This window comes from Ammodytes marinus (genome assembly GCF_949987685.1).
Source record: "Ammodytes marinus genome assembly, chromosome: 13".
Lineage (NCBI taxonomy): Eukaryota > Metazoa > Chordata > Actinopteri > Uranoscopiformes > Ammodytidae > Ammodytes > Ammodytes marinus.
The window spans coordinates 21,256,585-21,275,358 of record NC_137217.1 but is presented as its reverse complement, the minus strand read 5'-3'; the positions used below and the strand labels follow the sequence as shown (position 1 = coordinate 21,275,358).

General features: G+C 45.2%; 1 protein-coding gene across 1 annotated transcript in view; it reads right to left on the bottom strand.

Moving 5' to 3' along the window:
- Positions 1-1,131: 1,131 nt before the first annotated feature.
- Positions 1,132-18,774, bottom strand: part of grin2db (glutamate receptor, ionotropic, N-methyl D-aspartate 2D, b) — a gene marked incomplete at both ends in the record, with an annotated part of 31,206 nt that continues 13,563 nt past the window's right edge. Inside the window, 10 exons of the mRNA XM_080039293.1 lie at positions 1,132-4,317; positions 6,205-6,440; positions 10,912-11,029; positions 11,160-11,229; positions 13,031-13,191; positions 13,571-13,800; positions 14,662-14,787; positions 15,741-15,894; positions 17,192-17,360; positions 18,281-18,486. Of these exons, the coding sequence (XP_079895419.1) occupies positions 1,132-4,317; positions 6,205-6,440; positions 10,912-11,029; positions 11,160-11,229; positions 13,031-13,191; positions 13,571-13,800; positions 14,662-14,787; positions 15,741-15,894; positions 17,192-17,360; positions 18,281-18,486 (4,656 nt within the window). The remainder of the gene's footprint in view (positions 4,318-6,204; positions 6,441-10,911; positions 11,030-11,159; positions 11,230-13,030; positions 13,192-13,570; positions 13,801-14,661; positions 14,788-15,740; positions 15,895-17,191; positions 17,361-18,280; positions 18,487-18,774) is intronic.

Below are 18,774 nucleotides of genomic sequence, written 5' to 3'. Positions count from 1 at the left end.
TCTTTATTAAAACACTAACACAGTGAGAGAAATATATTGATAGATTAAAAAAGAGTGTATGGGGAGAAAAGTCTGAGTAAGAAAGAAATAAAAGACAGACATAAAAGAAAATCTGCTACATGTCTTTTTTGTTCATATTGTGTTTTTCTCTTTTAAAGTTCAGTCTGTTGTTCAAATATTTTTTTCTGTATGAGAACTCTTGTGGGACCAGAGGTGACATGACAACAGGGAGGAGGAGAAGTTTGTCCTGTTCAATCTGATTGGTTAAAAGGGTTTCTAGTAAAACATGACATCACGTAGATGGTCCTGGGGTAGAGCTAGATGTGTCTGATGATGTCATGATGTCACTGTGGGCAAATAAAATAGCACTGTCCTCGCTACCCAGTGAGTAGTGATCAGGGTGACAGAGTGAGTGAGAGAGCTGACTGCATTGCTTTTCATATCAACTGATTTACAAAAGGGAAGAGGAGGGGGCAGTCTCTCCAACACCAAGAAGCAGTTCACCAATCCAGTTCAAAAGCCAACAGCCAATGAGGACAGGGAGCCAGAGTCTTTTGACCAAACAATGGTCTCTTTTGGGAGAGGGCGGGTCTCTCTACATCCCACCGAGATGTGTTCTCAAAGCCAGAGGGAGGGAGACGTTTTGAGCATATATCTGTGTGTGTGTGTGTGTGTGTGTGTACAAATATGACATCATTACTCACAGGCTGTAGACTAGTTTTATCCATAGTTGTGACTCGGGGAGGGGAGGAGAACCGATGATGACATCACAAACCTCAATTCTGAGCGGAGAAGAAGTTCAGGAGCTGCAATCCCCGCCGATGCAGTCTCACCTTCACTCTCGTCGTCATGGGAACCGTCCAAACGGATGTAGCTCACCCTAGTGTGGCATCTCACTGTCGCCCTCACCAGAACGCGCACAATAGAGCGGGTGGCCGTGGTGTTATTCTCACTCGTCAGAGTCGTCATGGCAGTAGAACCACTGTCCATATTAGTTCCCGCGGTGATGGTTGCTAATTGATTTCCCAGGTTTACCAAGTCAGCCATGTCTCTGGCTCCGGCTGACATGGCACCACGGTTCTCAACAGCAGTGGTGCTAGCTCCCACGTCTCCCTCTCTCCTCTCCCCCTGTCATACCTCGCTCTCCAGGCTTGAGAAGTGGGCCGACCCTCGGCGCGAGCACAGGCTTTTGGCTTTGAGTGGCAGGTGGGGGGAGTAGAACCTCTGTGGCTGTGGCACCGAGCGCAGTCTCTGGTACTGGAGTTTGGCACTGGCCATCCCTGCCCCTGCTGGTGGTGAGACAGAAGATGAGGAGGGCGGAGGAGGGATGGGCATGGGGAGCGAGGTGGGGGACATGGACGGCTGCTGTGGCGGTGACGGCGAAGCTTGCGGCGGATGGTCCGTGGGCTGTGTGCTGAGGCTGAGGTTAGATTGGCTGCCTGATTTGGCCTGACTGGGATCTGGTTTTGGAGGCAAAGGTTTTGGGCGAGAACCCCCGCTGAAGCTGTGGCAGTGGGGGAGAAGCTCTTCCTGGCTGTGGGAAAGCACCGTGGCGACTCTCTTGGAGTGGGAGGCGTGCGAGCGGTCGTGGGGATGTGGGTAAGGATGGGGTTGAGGGTAAAGGTTACAGGAACACATAGTGGCCCTTCCCGCTACCTCCCCTCTGTCCCTGGTTCGCCCCTTGCTCTTTCCTCCTCCGCTTTTCCACTTTTTCTCTCCCTTCACAGGGATCTTGTCCATAGACCAGTATCTTCTAGGAGGAGGGAAAGCTGTGGGGGGTGGCGGCCACTGCGAGCTAAGCCCTCCACTACCTCCCCCTGATCCCCACCCTACTCCTGGCCCTGAACCCCAGAAATCAGCACCGATCCAGCCCTCTGCCCGAGTTCCCACTAAGGAATCATCCCGGCTGTTGATACTGCCCCCTTTCTCTCTGGAGGGGTAGGTGCCAAAGAACCAGCCTCCTCCACCTATGCCCCCTATTCCACCGCTGCTTCCCCCCGCTCCCCCTTCCCAGTATCTTTCAAAACGGCCAAACTCCCCCGACGAGCCCTCATCTGAATAACTGTCCTCTGCCCTGGCCCTGTCCCTCTCCGACTCGGACACTGCCCCCCTGCCTGCTCTCCTTCCCCTCTCATCCACCCGCTCCCTCCCTCTCTCCCTCTCTTCCTCTTCCTCATCATCATCATCACCATCCTCATCATCCTCAGAGTCCCACTCGTGGAAGGACAGCCCTTCTCTCGTCTGTGCTTTCTCTTTTTCAAAATGCATTAGCAGAGGACGGCGCTCTCCCAGTCTACCACTGTCCTCTCTGTCCATCCCTGCGCTCCTTCTCCGCTTGGAGGAGGGAAGGAGTGGGTGGAGCGACGCCGGAGGAGTGTTGGAAGTGTCCCCTCTGCCGTTCACCCAAAACTTGACAGACGCAGGGAGTTTGTTGAGGTTGGGGTAGCGCTTGTTAGGGGTGTGATGTCTGGAATGAGAGCGTGAGGACTTGGGACGCCTCTCCCTGCTCCTGCTGCTGTCCTCCTGTTCTCTGTCTTTGCCCTCGTCTCCTCCGTCTCTCCTCCCTCTCTCCCGATCTCCTTCCCACGAATCCCGACCCTTCTCCCCAAACGTGCTCCTGTACTGGGCCGAGAAGGACGAGTAGTCTGGTATTCCTCCATCCCTCTCTCCCTCCCCGTCTCCTTCCCTCTCTGGCTCCACGTCTCCCTCCTCTGGTTCAGAGCGTCTTCCCCCAGTTGATTTATTTCTTTTCTTTGTCTTCAGTGCCTTCTTTTTCTTTTTCTTCACCTTTCGCTTCTTCCTCTCTCTATCCCGCTCTCTTTCCCTCTCTTCCCTCTTTTTCCTCTTTTTGCTCTTTTTCTTTTTCTTCTTCTCTTTCTCCTTCTCTTTTCTCCTCTTCTTTTCCCTTTTTTGCCTCTCGGCTTCTCCGCCCGTTCCACTCCTCTCTCTCTCACTCCAGCTGGTCCACCACTCCTGGAGCTGAGAAAGTTGGCTTCCCCCTCTCTCCCTCTCTCGCTCCCTCTCTCTGTCACCCCAGGACGTGCGTGGTTTCCTGGGGGGTATGGGTGGTGGCAGGCGCCCGTGGCTGAGGGACCGAGGCCTGATAATTGAGCGTTCCCTATCCCTCCCCCTGCCCAGGAGGAGGCTGGACTCTTCTGTCAGCTCCTCATCCTCATCGTCCTCCTCTCCATCCATCCCTCCAGTCCTGTCCCGTGTGCTCCTGGAGGAGCTGTAGGAGTAGGTGGGAGAGGTGGAGCGAGAAGAGGAGCCAGACGAAGAGGTGGATGTAGATGATGTGGTCGACGTAGAGGACGAGGACGTGTAGTGCAAGGATGCGGAGGGTGAAGGAGGGGTGTAAGAGGGGCTGAGGGGTACAGGCACAGGAAGTGAGAGCGGGGGAGAGAGGGGGCGTGCCCTCCTCCCTCCTCCCTCCCTCACTCCATCTCGTGCTTCCCCCCTCCGCCCCAGGGGCAGAATGTTCTCGTACAGTGGCCCTCCGGGCTCTTTGGGCTTCTTGGGCCTGCGCTTCCTCCAGAGGGATGAGGGGAGAGGGGGAGAGGGGTGTGGCAGCGGGGGTGTAGGGGGCAGAGGGGCCTGACTCTTAGGAGGCATCCTGGGAGTGCCCAGAGGTTTAACGGCCCCCTTCCCCTGACCTCCGCTGCCACCTCCCACCACCCTCTTCCCCATCCCGTGGTCCATGCCCTTCTCTGAGTAGAAGGCCACACTGGCTGGAGGGGGCTGGGGGTGGCCCCTGGGCATAGTCTTGGGGGTCTGGGACCCTGCCTGCTGCTCCATGCAGGGCCCCAGTCCCTCAGGGTCAATGGGACCATAGTATCTCTTGTAACCATCAAGTCCCCCACCCCCTCCAGCAGTTGAAGCCCAATTTGGTGGGACTTTCTGAGCAAAGGGCCCCATGTCAGTGATGCCCCCCATTACAGCCATTGGGTTGGTGGCTGTAGCAGTTTTGGGCAGCCTCCAGCGATCCACCACAGCCAGTCTGCGGTCTGGCCGGGGCAGGAAGGTGGAGCAAGGGAGGGGTGCACCGGCAATGGGGGTGTTGGAGGGACCCAGTGCTGTCCCAGAATGCACCACGGTGGGAGGAGAGCCCGGTAGAGGTGTTTTGTAAACAGGCTGTGGTTGCTGCTGCTGCGGTAGTTGCTGCTGTTGCGCCATGACAAGGACTGGGTTAGTCATAGATGTTGAGACAACATGTGGCTGTGACGGAACTGTAACCATTGTAGTATGGTGGTGAGTTGGCAAAGATTTAGATCCACCTGGGGTGGTTTCATCCTCAAAGCTACAGCAGCTATACATGCCCTGAGAAGAAGATAGAACAAAACAGAAAGTAAGAGTCAGAGTGTAATCGCAGAGTGACATGAAATAAACAACAATTAAAAATTAATTAGATGAATGATGTCCCTTTAGAGATAAAGGAATAGGAATATATTGGCATAAAATAACAACATAGATGTGTAAATATGCAGCAGTCTGAAGATATGCTTTGTATGTAGATTATAGATAATGAGGGAGAGTGAAAGAGGAGAGGTGATGAGAGAGGAAATCATCAGTATTTCAGATAAATTCCCAGTTTTGAAAATAAATAAATATCCATTCCTATTTACAGTACAGTTGTGCATTGTTTGGTAAATTAAAGTGCATACATTAATGCATAAATTACAACCACAATGGTGAAACATTAAATTTTTATCAGTGAAGCTAGAATAATCAAATGCATATGTGTGGGCCTGTTCTTTCAAGGTCACTGTCAAAGGAACAGGATATCCAGGGTGTGAGCAGAATTGAATTTCAATTAATCTCCCGAATTGACTCAGTGGAATTGAATTGACCCCAGACCTCACACCTAACACTCACACTTCGTAACAGATAAGGGCACACACAAGAAGGAACACACATGCTTTCAGAAGTGTGTGATAACGGTTACATGTACAGGATTGTCAAATTGTGTTGTCTTGTTAGGATGGTGTAGTTTTAGTGCACTAAATTGTGGGATTTCAATAAAAACCACAGAAGGATGCAGAGTGAGCATTAAAAGATTAGCACTGGAAATGTGGATATAAGATTATAAAACACTTTTATAAATGTCTGCAAAACTTTAAGACATTTGGTGCCAAAACTACAAAAGGATTGCGCTGCTTTTCAGCCTCTAATCCTGTGCAAATGAGAGAAATGCACGCAAACCGCACTGCCAAGCAAAGCAAGCGTCCGGAGAGCACCTGTCCTATTTGCTTGTATGTAAATAAGGGAATATTAAAAAATTCAGCCAGGGGGAAGTGGGTTGTGAGCATATTTCGGATTCTGAAATGAAACAGTTCTGATGGAGCAGAGGATTATTCAATAAGGGTTGCCTTATTACAAATAATTTCACCACAGCACTGTGTGTAAAAGTGTGCAGTGTAGCCTGAAATACTGAGAAACACTGGGAAGAGATCTGCTTACTCAATTAAATGTAAAAGAAGGGCTCATTTGCTGCAAAACTATGTAGGCGTGTGAGCACCGGCATATAATTAGTGCAAATTCCTTTGTGGATATGGTGCTAAAAACAGGATAATTTCCAGAACAAATTCTCCCCAAATCATGTAGCTGTTAAGGCTTGTAACGATATGTGTATCGAACCGAATCGCGATACACAGAGCCACGATCCCGCATGGCGATGTGAGAAATCAGAATAGTGATTTTTTTATTACTTATTTATTATTATTTATTTATTTTTCATTATTTCATTTTTTTAGGCTTAAGTTTTGGATAAAAGTTTGGTGAAGGAAGCTGTAGGTATTACGTTTTTATTTGTTTTCTAACTTGATTTTTGGGTTACAGCACAGTTAAAAACTTTTAACAGTATTATGTTGTTACAGTGAAGAGAGAAATGTTATATATTTGGTTATTTATTTATTCATGTTGCTTATATTGTTCTTTGTGTTAAAATATGTTCAGGTTATTTGTTACACATGTTACATTAAGTTAAATGTTATTATAAATGTTATTTAAATAAAATGCTTTTCAAATTTCAAAAATCGTTGTATTTATCGAGTCATGGGTTAAAAATCAGGATACAAATCGAATAGTGGGTTTTTGTATCATTACAGCCCTAGTAGCTATTAGCAAGCGCAATCCATTCTTTGTGGAAATGGCCCTTAGTGTGGTAGTGAAGAAAAAAACACTACACACACAGACAAAGACACTTACCCTGCTGATTGCCAGAAGAAAGTCCAATTTGCCAGAACTGGTTGCCATGCAGTGGCGCAGCTTCCAGTAGACCAAATGTTCCCAGGCAAACACCAGCAGACTCAGGCCCATGGCCACCAGCAACATGTAGAAGACCCCGGCCATGTTGTCAATATCCAGTTTACTGCTCATCACCTCAATTTTGTCATTATGGCAGATACCTGACAGCCAGAGGCGCTCCAGCATCTCAATCTCATCTGGAAAGGGGTGGGTTGGGTGGGTGGGAGGAGGAAGAGAAGCAGGAAAAGAAAAAGGACGAGGTTAAAAGGGGGTAAGAGTAGAGAGGAGGACATAAAAGAGAGAAATAGAGTGGGAGAAGTAGAGGATTGAAATGCACAATATAAGAAAAAAAAGTAAAGTAAGACAGGACAAGACATAAAATGGTTAAGTGATGAGAGAAGGGATCATGTTGGATATAAGAAGAATTAATGCTGAGAGGCTGGGGGGTATTTCAAGGTTGCACTGAGATAGATAGATAGATAGATAGATAGATAGATAGATAGATAGATAGATAGATAGATAGATAGATAGATAGATAGATAGATAGATAGATAGATAGATAGATAGATAGATAGATAGATAGATAGATAGATAGATAGATAGATAGATAGATAGATAGATAGATAGATAGATAGATAGATAGATAGATAGATAGATAGATAGATAGATAGATAGATAGATAGATAGCACAGGTCTTGTTACTTCCATTATACAAGGTGACTAGTCAAGGTCAAAGGTCAGTAATACAGAAGGCAGCGCTGTGTCCCAAGTAACAAAGAGGAAGAAGACTGAGACTGAGAGAGAGTCCAAAACAATGAAGTAGCACTGAGAGGTAAAATGCCACCGACAACCTAATCTCAACATTGTAACCCAGAGTAAATGAGAGGAGGAGGAGAGGAGGAGGAGAAGGGGAGACCAGGAGCAACAGTGAGATGGTTGGACAGGTTGAACAAGCATGGAAGAGGGCGAGAGAGGTAATGAGAGAGTTGGGAAGAATATTTTACAAAGACAGAGGAGGGGAGCAGGATTATTTCACAGTCCACGAATGTGTCAGGGGAAATGAGACAGACACAGAGCCAGAGAGAGTTAGAGGGAGCTGGAACGAGGGAAGCAGAGATGGAGGACGAGAGGCTGAGATTGTGTCATTATGACAAACAGCAGGAACACTCCTCAGCTTGAGGAGGATGAGAGGAGAGAAAAAAAGGGGAAAATTGAAGAGAGAGAGAGAACCAATAGGAAGGGACAGAGACAGAGGCAGAGAAATAAGATCATAATCATTTAATTGTGCTGGAGGGATGGTCAGAATCTCCATCAAGGTGGTAAACTCTGAGGGGATTCAAGATTCCTACGTGTAGACCCACCAGGAATCAGGCAAGGCCGCTTAAACCCACTACTCTGCTTTTTCATTTATGATCTCACTGGCCCACTGAATCCGAGCAAGCTTGCCCTGCTAAACCTGTGATTGGCTGCGGGGGATTGCTGGTGTAACCATAGTGATGGACAGGCAGAAGTTGCCCGCGTATGATTCATGATGTGAATTAAAGAGGTGTATTCTCCAACAGAAGCCATAATGAGAGCTTCTGCTACATTAATAGCAATGGCAGGATGAGCAGCGCTGCAATAACCAAGTCTGGAGGTTACCTTTTACTGCAAAATTACACTCTCTGAAATAGTTCCAAGTTAAACAGCTAGAGCCAAGTTTAAAGGATAAGTCACACATCCACTTGCAACACAAACGCTGCGCCGCAGAAAAACCACAAGCTCTGGCTTCTTTCATTTGTGCCATCATTAGCCGTGCTTGCGTAGCTTAGATGAAGTCGACTCAGTCATCTGTGTGATCTGGCTAATGTGTCTCCTGTAGAACATTATTAGCCAATCAGCCGTGGCCTCCAGCTACAGCAACAGATGGACACAGTGCTACTGCAGCCCACTGGCAGACTCAGGTAGCAACTTGTCTAGGATTCACTCATACAGGCATGCCTTCCAAGACATAAAGGTTGGTATTTAACTCCAGAGTATAGCCCTATTGAAGAGGATGTATCTGTGCCATTGACCTTCGTTAGCAGCTGTGTGTCCAAACAGGAGCCTGATATGAAAACAACAGGTGTCTTAGTGATGAGTACAGATAAACAGGCAGGCAGTCTCATGTTTGTACTGCATTTCACAAGTCCCTAGTCCAATCCGTTACCTAAGCTCTTAGTCTCATCTCAAGCCATTTGACTTCCAGTGATTCATCTTGTGCCTCTTTGTCGCCCTCTTATACCATTTTTCCTACACTTTGCCGTTTTTTCCCTTTCCCTCAGACCTTTGTGATGGCAGTCACCTCAGCCGCAGTTACAGCCAGCGCATTCCTGCCAAATCTGACAGGTGTGTCAAATCCAACCTCCACCTCTGTCGTTCCTGGCAGGTCAGGTTATGTAGAGTTGGCACGCTGCAAACACGGAGCTGGCATGCATAGACGTTATTTAATAAAGGAAACTGTTTGTGTGTGTCTTTACAAGTCAAACCCGTGTGTGTGTGTGTGTGTGTGTGTGTGTGTGTGTGTGTGTGTGTGTGTGTGTGTGTGTGTGTGTGTGTGTGTGTGTGTGTGTGTGTGTATATATATATATATATATATATATATATAAAATGTGCAAATGCCTGCATGTATAGGTTGTGCATTTTGCAGTGTGCCAGATGTGGCATGATGCCAGACATGTCCGGAGACGATGAGTTCCAGATGTTGAGCAGCGAACCGTGACCCGTACAACCCTGCGCTTTTATCACAACATGACAAACCTCTCTGCATTCGTTGCAAGATTTCTGAAAAACACCCTGCCAGCCAAGAGCTGCAAATCCAGCTTCTAAATTTTTGTAAAAATGTCTACTTACTGAATAATATACTCTTGGATAAAAAATACTGATACTATGCAAAAAAAAATAGGAGTGGATCTGATAAGAGAAAAAAATAGGTCTTGCTGCTCAGCAGTTTGCCTTCATCAGGACACAAGTTATAGTGAGATCAATGAAGCATCTCTGAAAGCTGTGGTATGAATCACCAGAGGCAGCAACAAGGAGAACAGTACACTCACAGGGTTGACAAAGCTGTGGCAGACTTCTCTAGTGCCCTTCTATTCTCTAATGCAGTTGTAAAATTATATGACTCCACATGGCATGGCACGATAATGATGTAACACAGTGACATGATTTAGCCCAGCTCAAGGTGTGATGCAGAGTCCTTGAGCCGCAGGGCGATTGTTGAGATGCAGCTTTTGAGGTCAGGTTGAATGTGAGGCCCCCTCCCCTCCCCTCCCTCTCCATCCAAACAAACCAATCCTCTTTCTTAGTAATCCACTCCAATAATGCCTGCCTACTACTAGAACCCTCAGCATTCAACATCATCCATGGCACAGCTGATGTTAAGGGCTTTTGCGACACAAAACAGCTGCAATGACAAGGGCACACACCAGGAATTAAAATACACAACAGACATAGCATGTCAAGGCTGTCTGGGCTCTTTGTTTTTCTTGCACACACACACACAACAAATACACACAAACACACACACACACACACACACACACACACACACACACACACACACACACACACACACACATTCCCGTGTCCAACTATTCAGCCCCAGCCTTATTTAATAGATCTTGGCACCAAATTGGCATTATCAGTGTCTAAGCAGCTAAAGTGTCTGCTTGCCAGAAACAGCTAAAGGGCTTTGTCCGCCACGCCATAAGCAAAGCTGATTTAAAACACAAGGAAAAGCCAAACAAGCAGCATCCTATTGAGGCAATAAATGCGTGTGGTGGACTGTGCAAAATGACAGTCAAGCATTAGTGTACTGACTACTATTGCTAAAAAGAGCTTCTCTCTGTCAAACATTAATCCGAGATGTGCAGCAGGCAAACAACATACTAATAATGCTCCCAAAGCTATCAACTATTCAATTATCCGATCCGTTTTTCGGTATCTCTTGTTTTCTTCAGCATAGCACACCTCACACATCTCATGTTCGGGGTATTTTCAGGTGTTTCTCTTTGCTTAATTCTTTCTCACACTTTCTCACTGTCTGTGTCAGTCTCGGCTAATCTGTAATGAGTGTAAATCTGTCGCCGCACAAGTTGTCGTGATCTCTTTTTACAACATTGACTCACACACGTAAATCCTTTTTTTTAACAGCCCGAGAAGGAAAAGGGCAAAGAGAATGAAAGTTAGATAGATCGAGTGCAGTGAAAACAGTGGAAGAGAATATGCACCTTCACAGAACAGAATCGAGCCATTTCTGCAATGCTTGAAACAAACAAATTATATTCTTCTCGCTCCCACCCCGCCCCCTTTGCCCCTATACTCTTGTAGCCATTAAAGAGGCCGACAAACCTCTTTGCCATCACCATCAGCCCTCTCCTACACATCATTATTCCCTCCGTCACAATCAAAACAACTTACAGCCATCACTCTCCTTGCTGCTCACAGGCCCCCCGATCCACTACTCAACATTCTCTCATTCGTCTACCCCCCCTGTCCTCCATACACCCACCATCCCCCCCCGCCCCCCCCCCCCGTTGCTTGACGCTGTTGCTCGTTTCTCTATCCTGTCATTTTACCCATGACCTTCCCTTTGCCCCTCCATTGTACTAATTCATTTTCCTCTCTCCCCCTCCCCACAGTTCTCACCATCTCCCACCAGCTGCAGCAGGGCCAGGTCAAGAGGACGTTTCCAGCGCGAGTTTTTGTGCAGGGCGATACCGTAGCCTGTGGTGGCAAAAACCTTCCCCGAGCCTATGGTCATCACCTTGGAAGAAAGGAGAAAGAAAAAAGGACAAAGTCCAGATATTGAAAAAAGACTGACAAAAAGAAAGACAGAAATACATTACGAATCTTAGTGTTAGCAGAAGTAGTGCCTTTGTGAAGTTTGTCCTCACCTTACAACCTTCGTCCTTCCTGGCCATATAGTTCAATACTGCAGCATCATAAATAAAAGCATCCAGTTTCCTGTAAAGGGATCAAGGGAGAATTCATTCATCATTTAATGGGAGAGACAGACGGATGGAGGGATGAAAAGAGAGGCGGAGGAAGGGGGGAGGAGATATGAAGGTGGAACACTGCAATATACCTGGGAGGATAGTTGGGCTGCAAAAGTATATGGCATACAGGGAAGGGCGTACAGCATGATAGAAAAGGGAGGAATGGTGGAAAAGTAAAGCAGGCCTGACGGAGAGAGTGAAAACACACTGAGAATAAAGTAAGGATGCGATCAGGGAGAGATGTGTGAGTAAGAGGGAGCGGGAAAGTGGCAGGGGGAGGCAGAAGGGGAGGAGGAGGATGGGGATTTATACGGCGCAGAGAGCGCAGTGACAGGGAAAGGGAGAGAAAGAGAGGGGGGAAAAGATTTACACACTTCAGGGGGAAAAGACATGGGATAGAGCCAGAGAGTGATGAGGATTATAAAGTTTAAATACAGACACACTGAGAAGGCACACTGGGGCAGGGGACAGAATGGACCAAAACAAGAAGAGGAAGAAAAGAGAGGGAAAGAGGGTCAAATAAGAGGACAGATGAGGACTGACAGGAATGGAAAGATAAGCTCTGAGGAAAAGAAAAAAAGAAAAGTTCCTTATTTTTGTGCATGTTAAACACTGAGTTACAATTGTGGCGACAAGGCAAAAGGGGCGGGAGAAACGATGACAGAGGCTTAGGATAAAGTAAACTGGGATTATTCGAGACATGACGGGTGATAGAGATTCTACTAGAAACTTAAGAGGGAAGTGCTGCTAGCACTGTGGGGGTGGGTTGAGACAGCTATGAAGGTGGAGAGAGAGGTAAAGGTGGAGAGAGAGAGAGTAAAGGTGAGAGAATCTGTGCAGGAGAGCAGGACGTGTGACATAAAGATGTGAAATGTTATTCAGAGTTGTAGAGAATGCCACGGTGTATGATGGACTGCCAAAACGAGAGGGAGAAAAAATCCCCCAAAAAGCAAGGCATCCCTTAGATCGTATTGAAAACAGCTCTTTCCGAAGTATGGAATGAATTTTCCAAATTTCAACTTTTTAGGGGAAACTGCTGTTAAGAAAAATGGGGAAAAAATGATATAAGATCTGAGAATAGTCATTTGAACATCTACACTTCTATGAGAACCAGGCAACATTGAGAAGATTGTATGATGCAATCGCTTCAAAACTGCTAGTTTTCAGTTTCCTCATGTGTCATCAGAAGGAAAACGCATATATTCTTTATATGACAATGACCATCTTACATTTCACAATGAAATATAGATTTCAGTAGCCAAGTTGAGCCTTTTCTATGTTGCTATTTCAATTGTCTAACCTTCTCTAATCGCCTGGTAACAGCGACCTATGAGTTAACTACTTCATATGATTTGTGTATGTGTTTTTTTTTGGCTTCAATTTATTTATTTTTAATCAAAAAAAGAAGAAAAAGCATGGTTGCTTGGACATATTATCTTGTATCCTTCACAATAGAGCAATTCTGTCATGTAAAATGTTTTTTTTAAGTGTTTTCTTAAACGCATCGATCTGTGCAGAAATAATTTGTTACATGAGCATCTTTGTTGTTGTCTAAGCCTACACAGACAAACATATTTTGACTCAAGCAAACAAACACTACACTACAGTTTTATATTTGCCTGAGGAAGGTTTGTAATGTGTAACAACTTGCTTCATTTCACAAACAATAATTTGTGCAAAAAAAAGTAGGATGTGGAGAAATAAATTGAGCGGGATACGTGTAAATGTGAGGGAATGAGCAAAACAAAGTCATATTGTAGCAGACCAACCCTGTCTTGAGATTATGTATGGCATCCTCCACTCCTCTCTGGTTGTATTTGCCCATGTACTGGTGCATGCCTGGGTAGTTGGAGCGGATATTTTTTTCTGTGCTCCCGTTGGGCACCGTGCCAAACTTCAGAGGTGGGTACTGCTCCTCGGGATGCTGAAACTAAAGGAGCCAAGGGACACAAGGGAGGAAGACGGAAGGGGCATGAGACACAGCAGGCTGTGCACCAATCTGTCTGACCTATTTCTGTCCACTTTCTAAAACAAACTTGCAACACTCCATACACAGTCAAATAGTTTGAAAAAAAGAGAGACGAAGCAGTCCTTGGTGGACTTAAAGTAGTATTTATAACGGTATTTTAAGTATTCAAGAACGGTGGTAATTGAGTTACGTCGTTAAATGAGATTTTATTCTTTTCTAAATTCCTGTGCTTTAATCAATTTAACATTCGAGTACATGGGATTTGGCTCACGCTAAGACTTTAATTCTCCTTCTGCTTTCCCTATACCTAATCAGTATTCAAGCAATGTGGTGGTAGCACCTTCTTGTCCGAGAGGCCTGACACTGTGTCGATGTACTCCTCCTGGATCATGAAAGCAGCCAGGTTAGCAGTGTAGGAGGCCAGGAAGATGACAGCGAAGAAGGCCCAGATCAATACCATGATCTTGCTCGTTGTTCCTCTGGGGTTTTCGACGGGCACAGAGTTGTTGAAGACAATGGCCCACAAAAGCCATACAGACTTTCCTATGGTGAAAGTAGACCCTCCAGCCTCTGGCCAAGATGATGATGAGGGAAAAAGAGAGAGACAAAAAAAGCACAATTCATTTAGTGTAATGAGTTGTTGTAACATGAACTTTTTTCTAGGCATCCAATACACGGCACCATAGTTTATTGAGCAGTAGCAGAAGCCAATTCAAATTAAACTCACTGAATGATCTTTAAAATGGGTTTTCTGTATATGAAAATACCTTTCAGACTTTTTGACACCGGAGCTCATAAGGCGGTAGTGAATATACCTTTCCTTGGCATGGCAGCTTTCAATTCAGCTGCAGCTTGAACTTACAAATAATTAAAGCACATTGTGCAAATCACCATTCAAAGGGCTCAAACACTCCTCTTGCCTTTATACGACAGGAGTGGAGGAGGAAGGAAGGAAGGAGGGAGACAAGAGTGAATGAGAGGGATATAATGGGAGAATGACAGAGAGGTAAAATCATGTAGAGCAAAGTAATCATGCAGTAAGAGAGGCGAGTCAGGTTGGGTATTGGACCGAGGCATCAGGCCTACTGAACATCCCAAGGGTACAAACTATGCTTTTAAATAATGAATGACTGCTTTAATATCAAGAAAACTTGGACGCAGTTCAATATACTGCAGGTATAATTTCTTCTTCACCCCGCTCACAGTTAAGAATTCAGAGCAGCACATTTCGATTGCCACAACTGACCAATTAGACATCAAGAAAATACATTTAAAAACATGAACAAAAAAGTTCATAATCACATTAAAAAAGACAAATTATTTGTGGTGGTTCAATATTTGTCCATTGGGCCCGTGCGGCAGAAGCAATGGACTCCACGCAAACCCATTTATAAGACTGGGAGAGACAGAAAGCTAAGACCCAATACTCACTCTTGCCATTCTGGAGACTGCGGTTGTAGCCCACAGGGCTGAAGAACTCAAAAATGAAGACAGTCACAGCTACAACGGTCAGGCACATGACGAACATCATCACCCACACTGCAGGACTGTAGGGCTCTTTGAAGGGAAACAAAAGACACTTTAAATAAGCAAATAGCATAAGAGAATATTTTAATTTTTTTACTGCAGTTAATTATTATCATTATTATTATTTTTTATTTTTTTGTATGCAGAGGCTTAGAGTGGCATATAATGATGCCATGAGGTTGTTGCTCCGTGTTCCTAGGTGGCACAGTGCTAGCCAGTTATTTGTGTCCTCTAATGTACCTACATGTCAGGCACTGTTGCGAAAGTTGATGTTCAGTTTCATGTGTCGTTTGGATTTGTCAGAGAATGGCATCATTATGGGCTTAACCAACCCTATGATGGGCTATCGGTTCACATCCAGGCTTCGAAAGCATTGGCATGATAGCTTGCACCTATTTTAGTACAGTATTTTATTGAGTAATGTATTTTAATGTGTTCTATGTGTGTGTGTATGTTGGATGTGAGTGGACCATTTGAGTCCTTAATAAAGATTATTATATCAATATTATCAGAAGGGACAATAACCTGGCAAATGATGTATTACGTATACACACACACACACGCACACGCACTCACATGCACACACGCACGCACACACACACACACACACACACACACACACACACACACACACACACACACACACACACACACACACACACACACACACACACACACACAGAGATGAGTGAAAATAGAAAACCACTGAAGCAAACACATTCTTCACAAGTCCATAAACACACACTCCTTTTTACAATCATTTCAATGCAGTGCATCTATAGGCCAATAACATTGTTCTCCCACTGGAGCCTTGCGTCTGCTGACGGAGTAAAACTACAAGTTGCAAAGGCACAAGCAGCTAAGGAAAAGTAACGGCTAATCTAGATGTAAGGAGCAGCAGCTTTTTATGCAAACTCAACACTTTACAATTAGATTAGATTCTGTACATCAGCTAACCACCTCACATAAACAGAGCCACTTACCTAAGAATGCCGATGGTGATACAGTTCCGTTGCTGCGGGAGACCATTACACTGATCCCTGTCTCCACAAAAGGGACAGAGAAATCCACAACCTCTGACCTCTCCTCATTAATAGTCAGCGAGCCAATGGCCATGTCCGCTCGCTTGTATACCACCTGAAGGGGACGAGAAACCAGTCCGAATTCAAATTAGAGTTAATTCCTGCAGCAGTTATAGATGAACAGAGTCTACAAAAGGTTTGTTTCCAGGTGAGATTGGGACATTTCTTCACACTGACCCATAGTACACTCACAAATGTGCCTGCACTAGAAAAAGACAAATACTGAACATGACGTCTATTGTGCATCTTTTTAGCATACAGATTGAGCTGAGACCTATCTGCTCCCAGCCACCATCTAGAAAAACCTAAAAAACTGCTGTGTCTGCTGGTTGTACAAGTGAAATGTTAATCTACATTAGACATGGCACATCCGCTCTTCAGAGCAAATCAGCAGAAAAATTAAGCGAAGCGGAAAGCAAAGCAACCTCCCCTCAACTCTGTCAAGTCTCTGCATTACCTGATCAAAGAATGGCAGGCTTTGGAGCATCTGATCAAAAGACAGACATTAGTTTGAGAAAACTAAATTTGCTTGGCCTCTTGCATTTGAAAATAGATTCGACAGACAGCTCTGGCCTGGGCTGAAGTTATAAATGATGGAGCAGGAACGTGCAGTGGAACTGTTTTGGAACCGGTGACAACCGGCTTTTGGCAAGTTCCCCCTGGGACGAAGATAGAAACAGCGGGGCTTGTCAATGTTACAGCGGCCCTTGTATCGATCTCAGTATGTGTGCGAGGATGTGTCTGTTTGTGTGTGCCTGTTTTTTTCCCACCAGCATCTCTGCGTCTTTCTTGATGGGGGGTCGTGAACCTCAGTGAGTAATGCCAAGAAAATATCAAGGATAATGGCAAACTAGCCAGGGGGTGTCTGACAATGTGTGTAGATGTGTTTTTGCTGCTTTGTGTTTGTGTGATTGTGCGGATATGCAGATATGCGTACTGTATCCTGTTTACAGCTAATGAAAAAAATTATGGTGCATTGTGTAACTGTTGCCCTCTATTACAGTTTATGTTCCTGTCTGCACATTTGTGTGTGTCTATAATAAATGACATCTGTCTGATTGCTGGCAGTGGTTAAGTGGCCATAACTCTCACAGCGATTGATGTGACACGTCTAACTGGTCACCCAGGTCACTGGAGTATAGGCTGAGGGAATGCTACTTACTATGCAGCTGGTTGACTCGAAATGCAACATCAAAAATATGCCGAGGCCCACACAGACATCAACACACACACATACAAAGCCTTTTACACACATACACAAGTAACGCAGGGCGACATTGAGAGCACATTGCTCACAAAGGCAGACAGGCAGAACCACAAGCACCCGCACACACACATTAACAAATACTTGCCTCTCCGATCATGCCGTTCCAAACCCCATCAATTTTCTTCCCATGTTTCCCATTGGTCACTAGGTAAAGGTCATAGGTGAAGCCAACAATCTTGGCTAATCTCTTGAGGATATCAATGCAGAAGCCCTTGCAGCATTGTTTCATGGGAACCACACCATCAGTGATGGCACTGTGAAACAGATTCATAGAAGAGAAAAAAATGGTGTCAATCAAAAAGCCTTAAAACTGTATCCAGACATGGTGTGTAATGGTAAATTTGAACATTGAATGAGTAACAAAGGGAAAAGAAAAGAAAGGGGGCAAATCAAAAGAAAATGGTCACACAAGGAATACTGTGGCCAAGCCCCTCGGTGACAGGTTTGATCGACCAGTGGTAGGATAGGTGCTGTCATCCCTTCAGAGGCTGATGAACCATAAAGCTCCACTGTGGTCATATCTGATTCCAGACCCTTGAGTCATTCCACTGATCCTCTGGAGAGAACTCTGTTATTGATTATGGTCAGGGAGAGAAGAGCCCACAGTTCTGATAGGTGATTGAGGTCTTCTCAATTGGATAGCATCGTGAGAACTCAAGAACTCAATTCGTAATAGAGAGAGAGAGCTACTGGTCCTTTTTTCTGCATTTGGTTTTTATGATCATTACTTCACTTTCCTGTTAAAATTGTAATTCTGGGTGAAACATTATCATTTCAAAACATAAAATCTTATTTTAAGGATTGTCTTAAAGATGTAATCCACCACATTAACATCTAGTTTATTATCTTTCAAGTTTCTATCTATCGAAGAGTGAGTTAAAACAATGGTGATTGAGCATATGACCCTCTGATGAAAGTGCCTGTATTGGCTGCTTTGCTCTGTTATACTATCAGAGGGGCTATGACGTATTAACCGTGCTGCAGCTGTGCATTCTTTTACTCAGGACATGGGAGCTTCAGACTCATGAGGTAGTACTGAGTTCAGACCAGCTTTTTATTTATGTTTTATATACAGTCTATGGTTTGTATAAGACATGGCCCAGAATTGCCTGCAACTACATTTAAGAAATCTAGGAAATGCCAGATCACAGCCTCAAATCTAATGGATTCAAACCTGGCGTTAAGGGGACGTCTGCAGGGCACGGAGTCGCGGATGCAGGTCCCGGATGCCGGGTCCGCCAGCTCCACAATGACAAATGGCCTTTCCTCCAGCGTGACAACGCGCAGGTGCTGGGCATCATCAGGTGGTTTAAGGAATGGCCCATAGCGGGACCAGGCTGGGTATCGAAGCCTCAGCACGCCATTCTCCCACCAGCCTACCTGGGGGAACAAACAAGAGAAACATTCAAGAAAGGTGGAGTAGCTATACTAACCCACAATCCATTGCCACAATCACTTCATGTATTTTATGGATACAACCACCTTTGCTTAACATGATATACAAAACCAGGTAGTCTCAACCTACTGAACACAAAGCCTGTATCAAAAAGACACTAGCAACCCATGATAAATGCACTCTTATGAAACTAGCTATAAATGCTTTTTTTTATTTATTAAATTCTAATACTTAAGGTAACTTTAACACAAAATACACTCAAACATAGCACA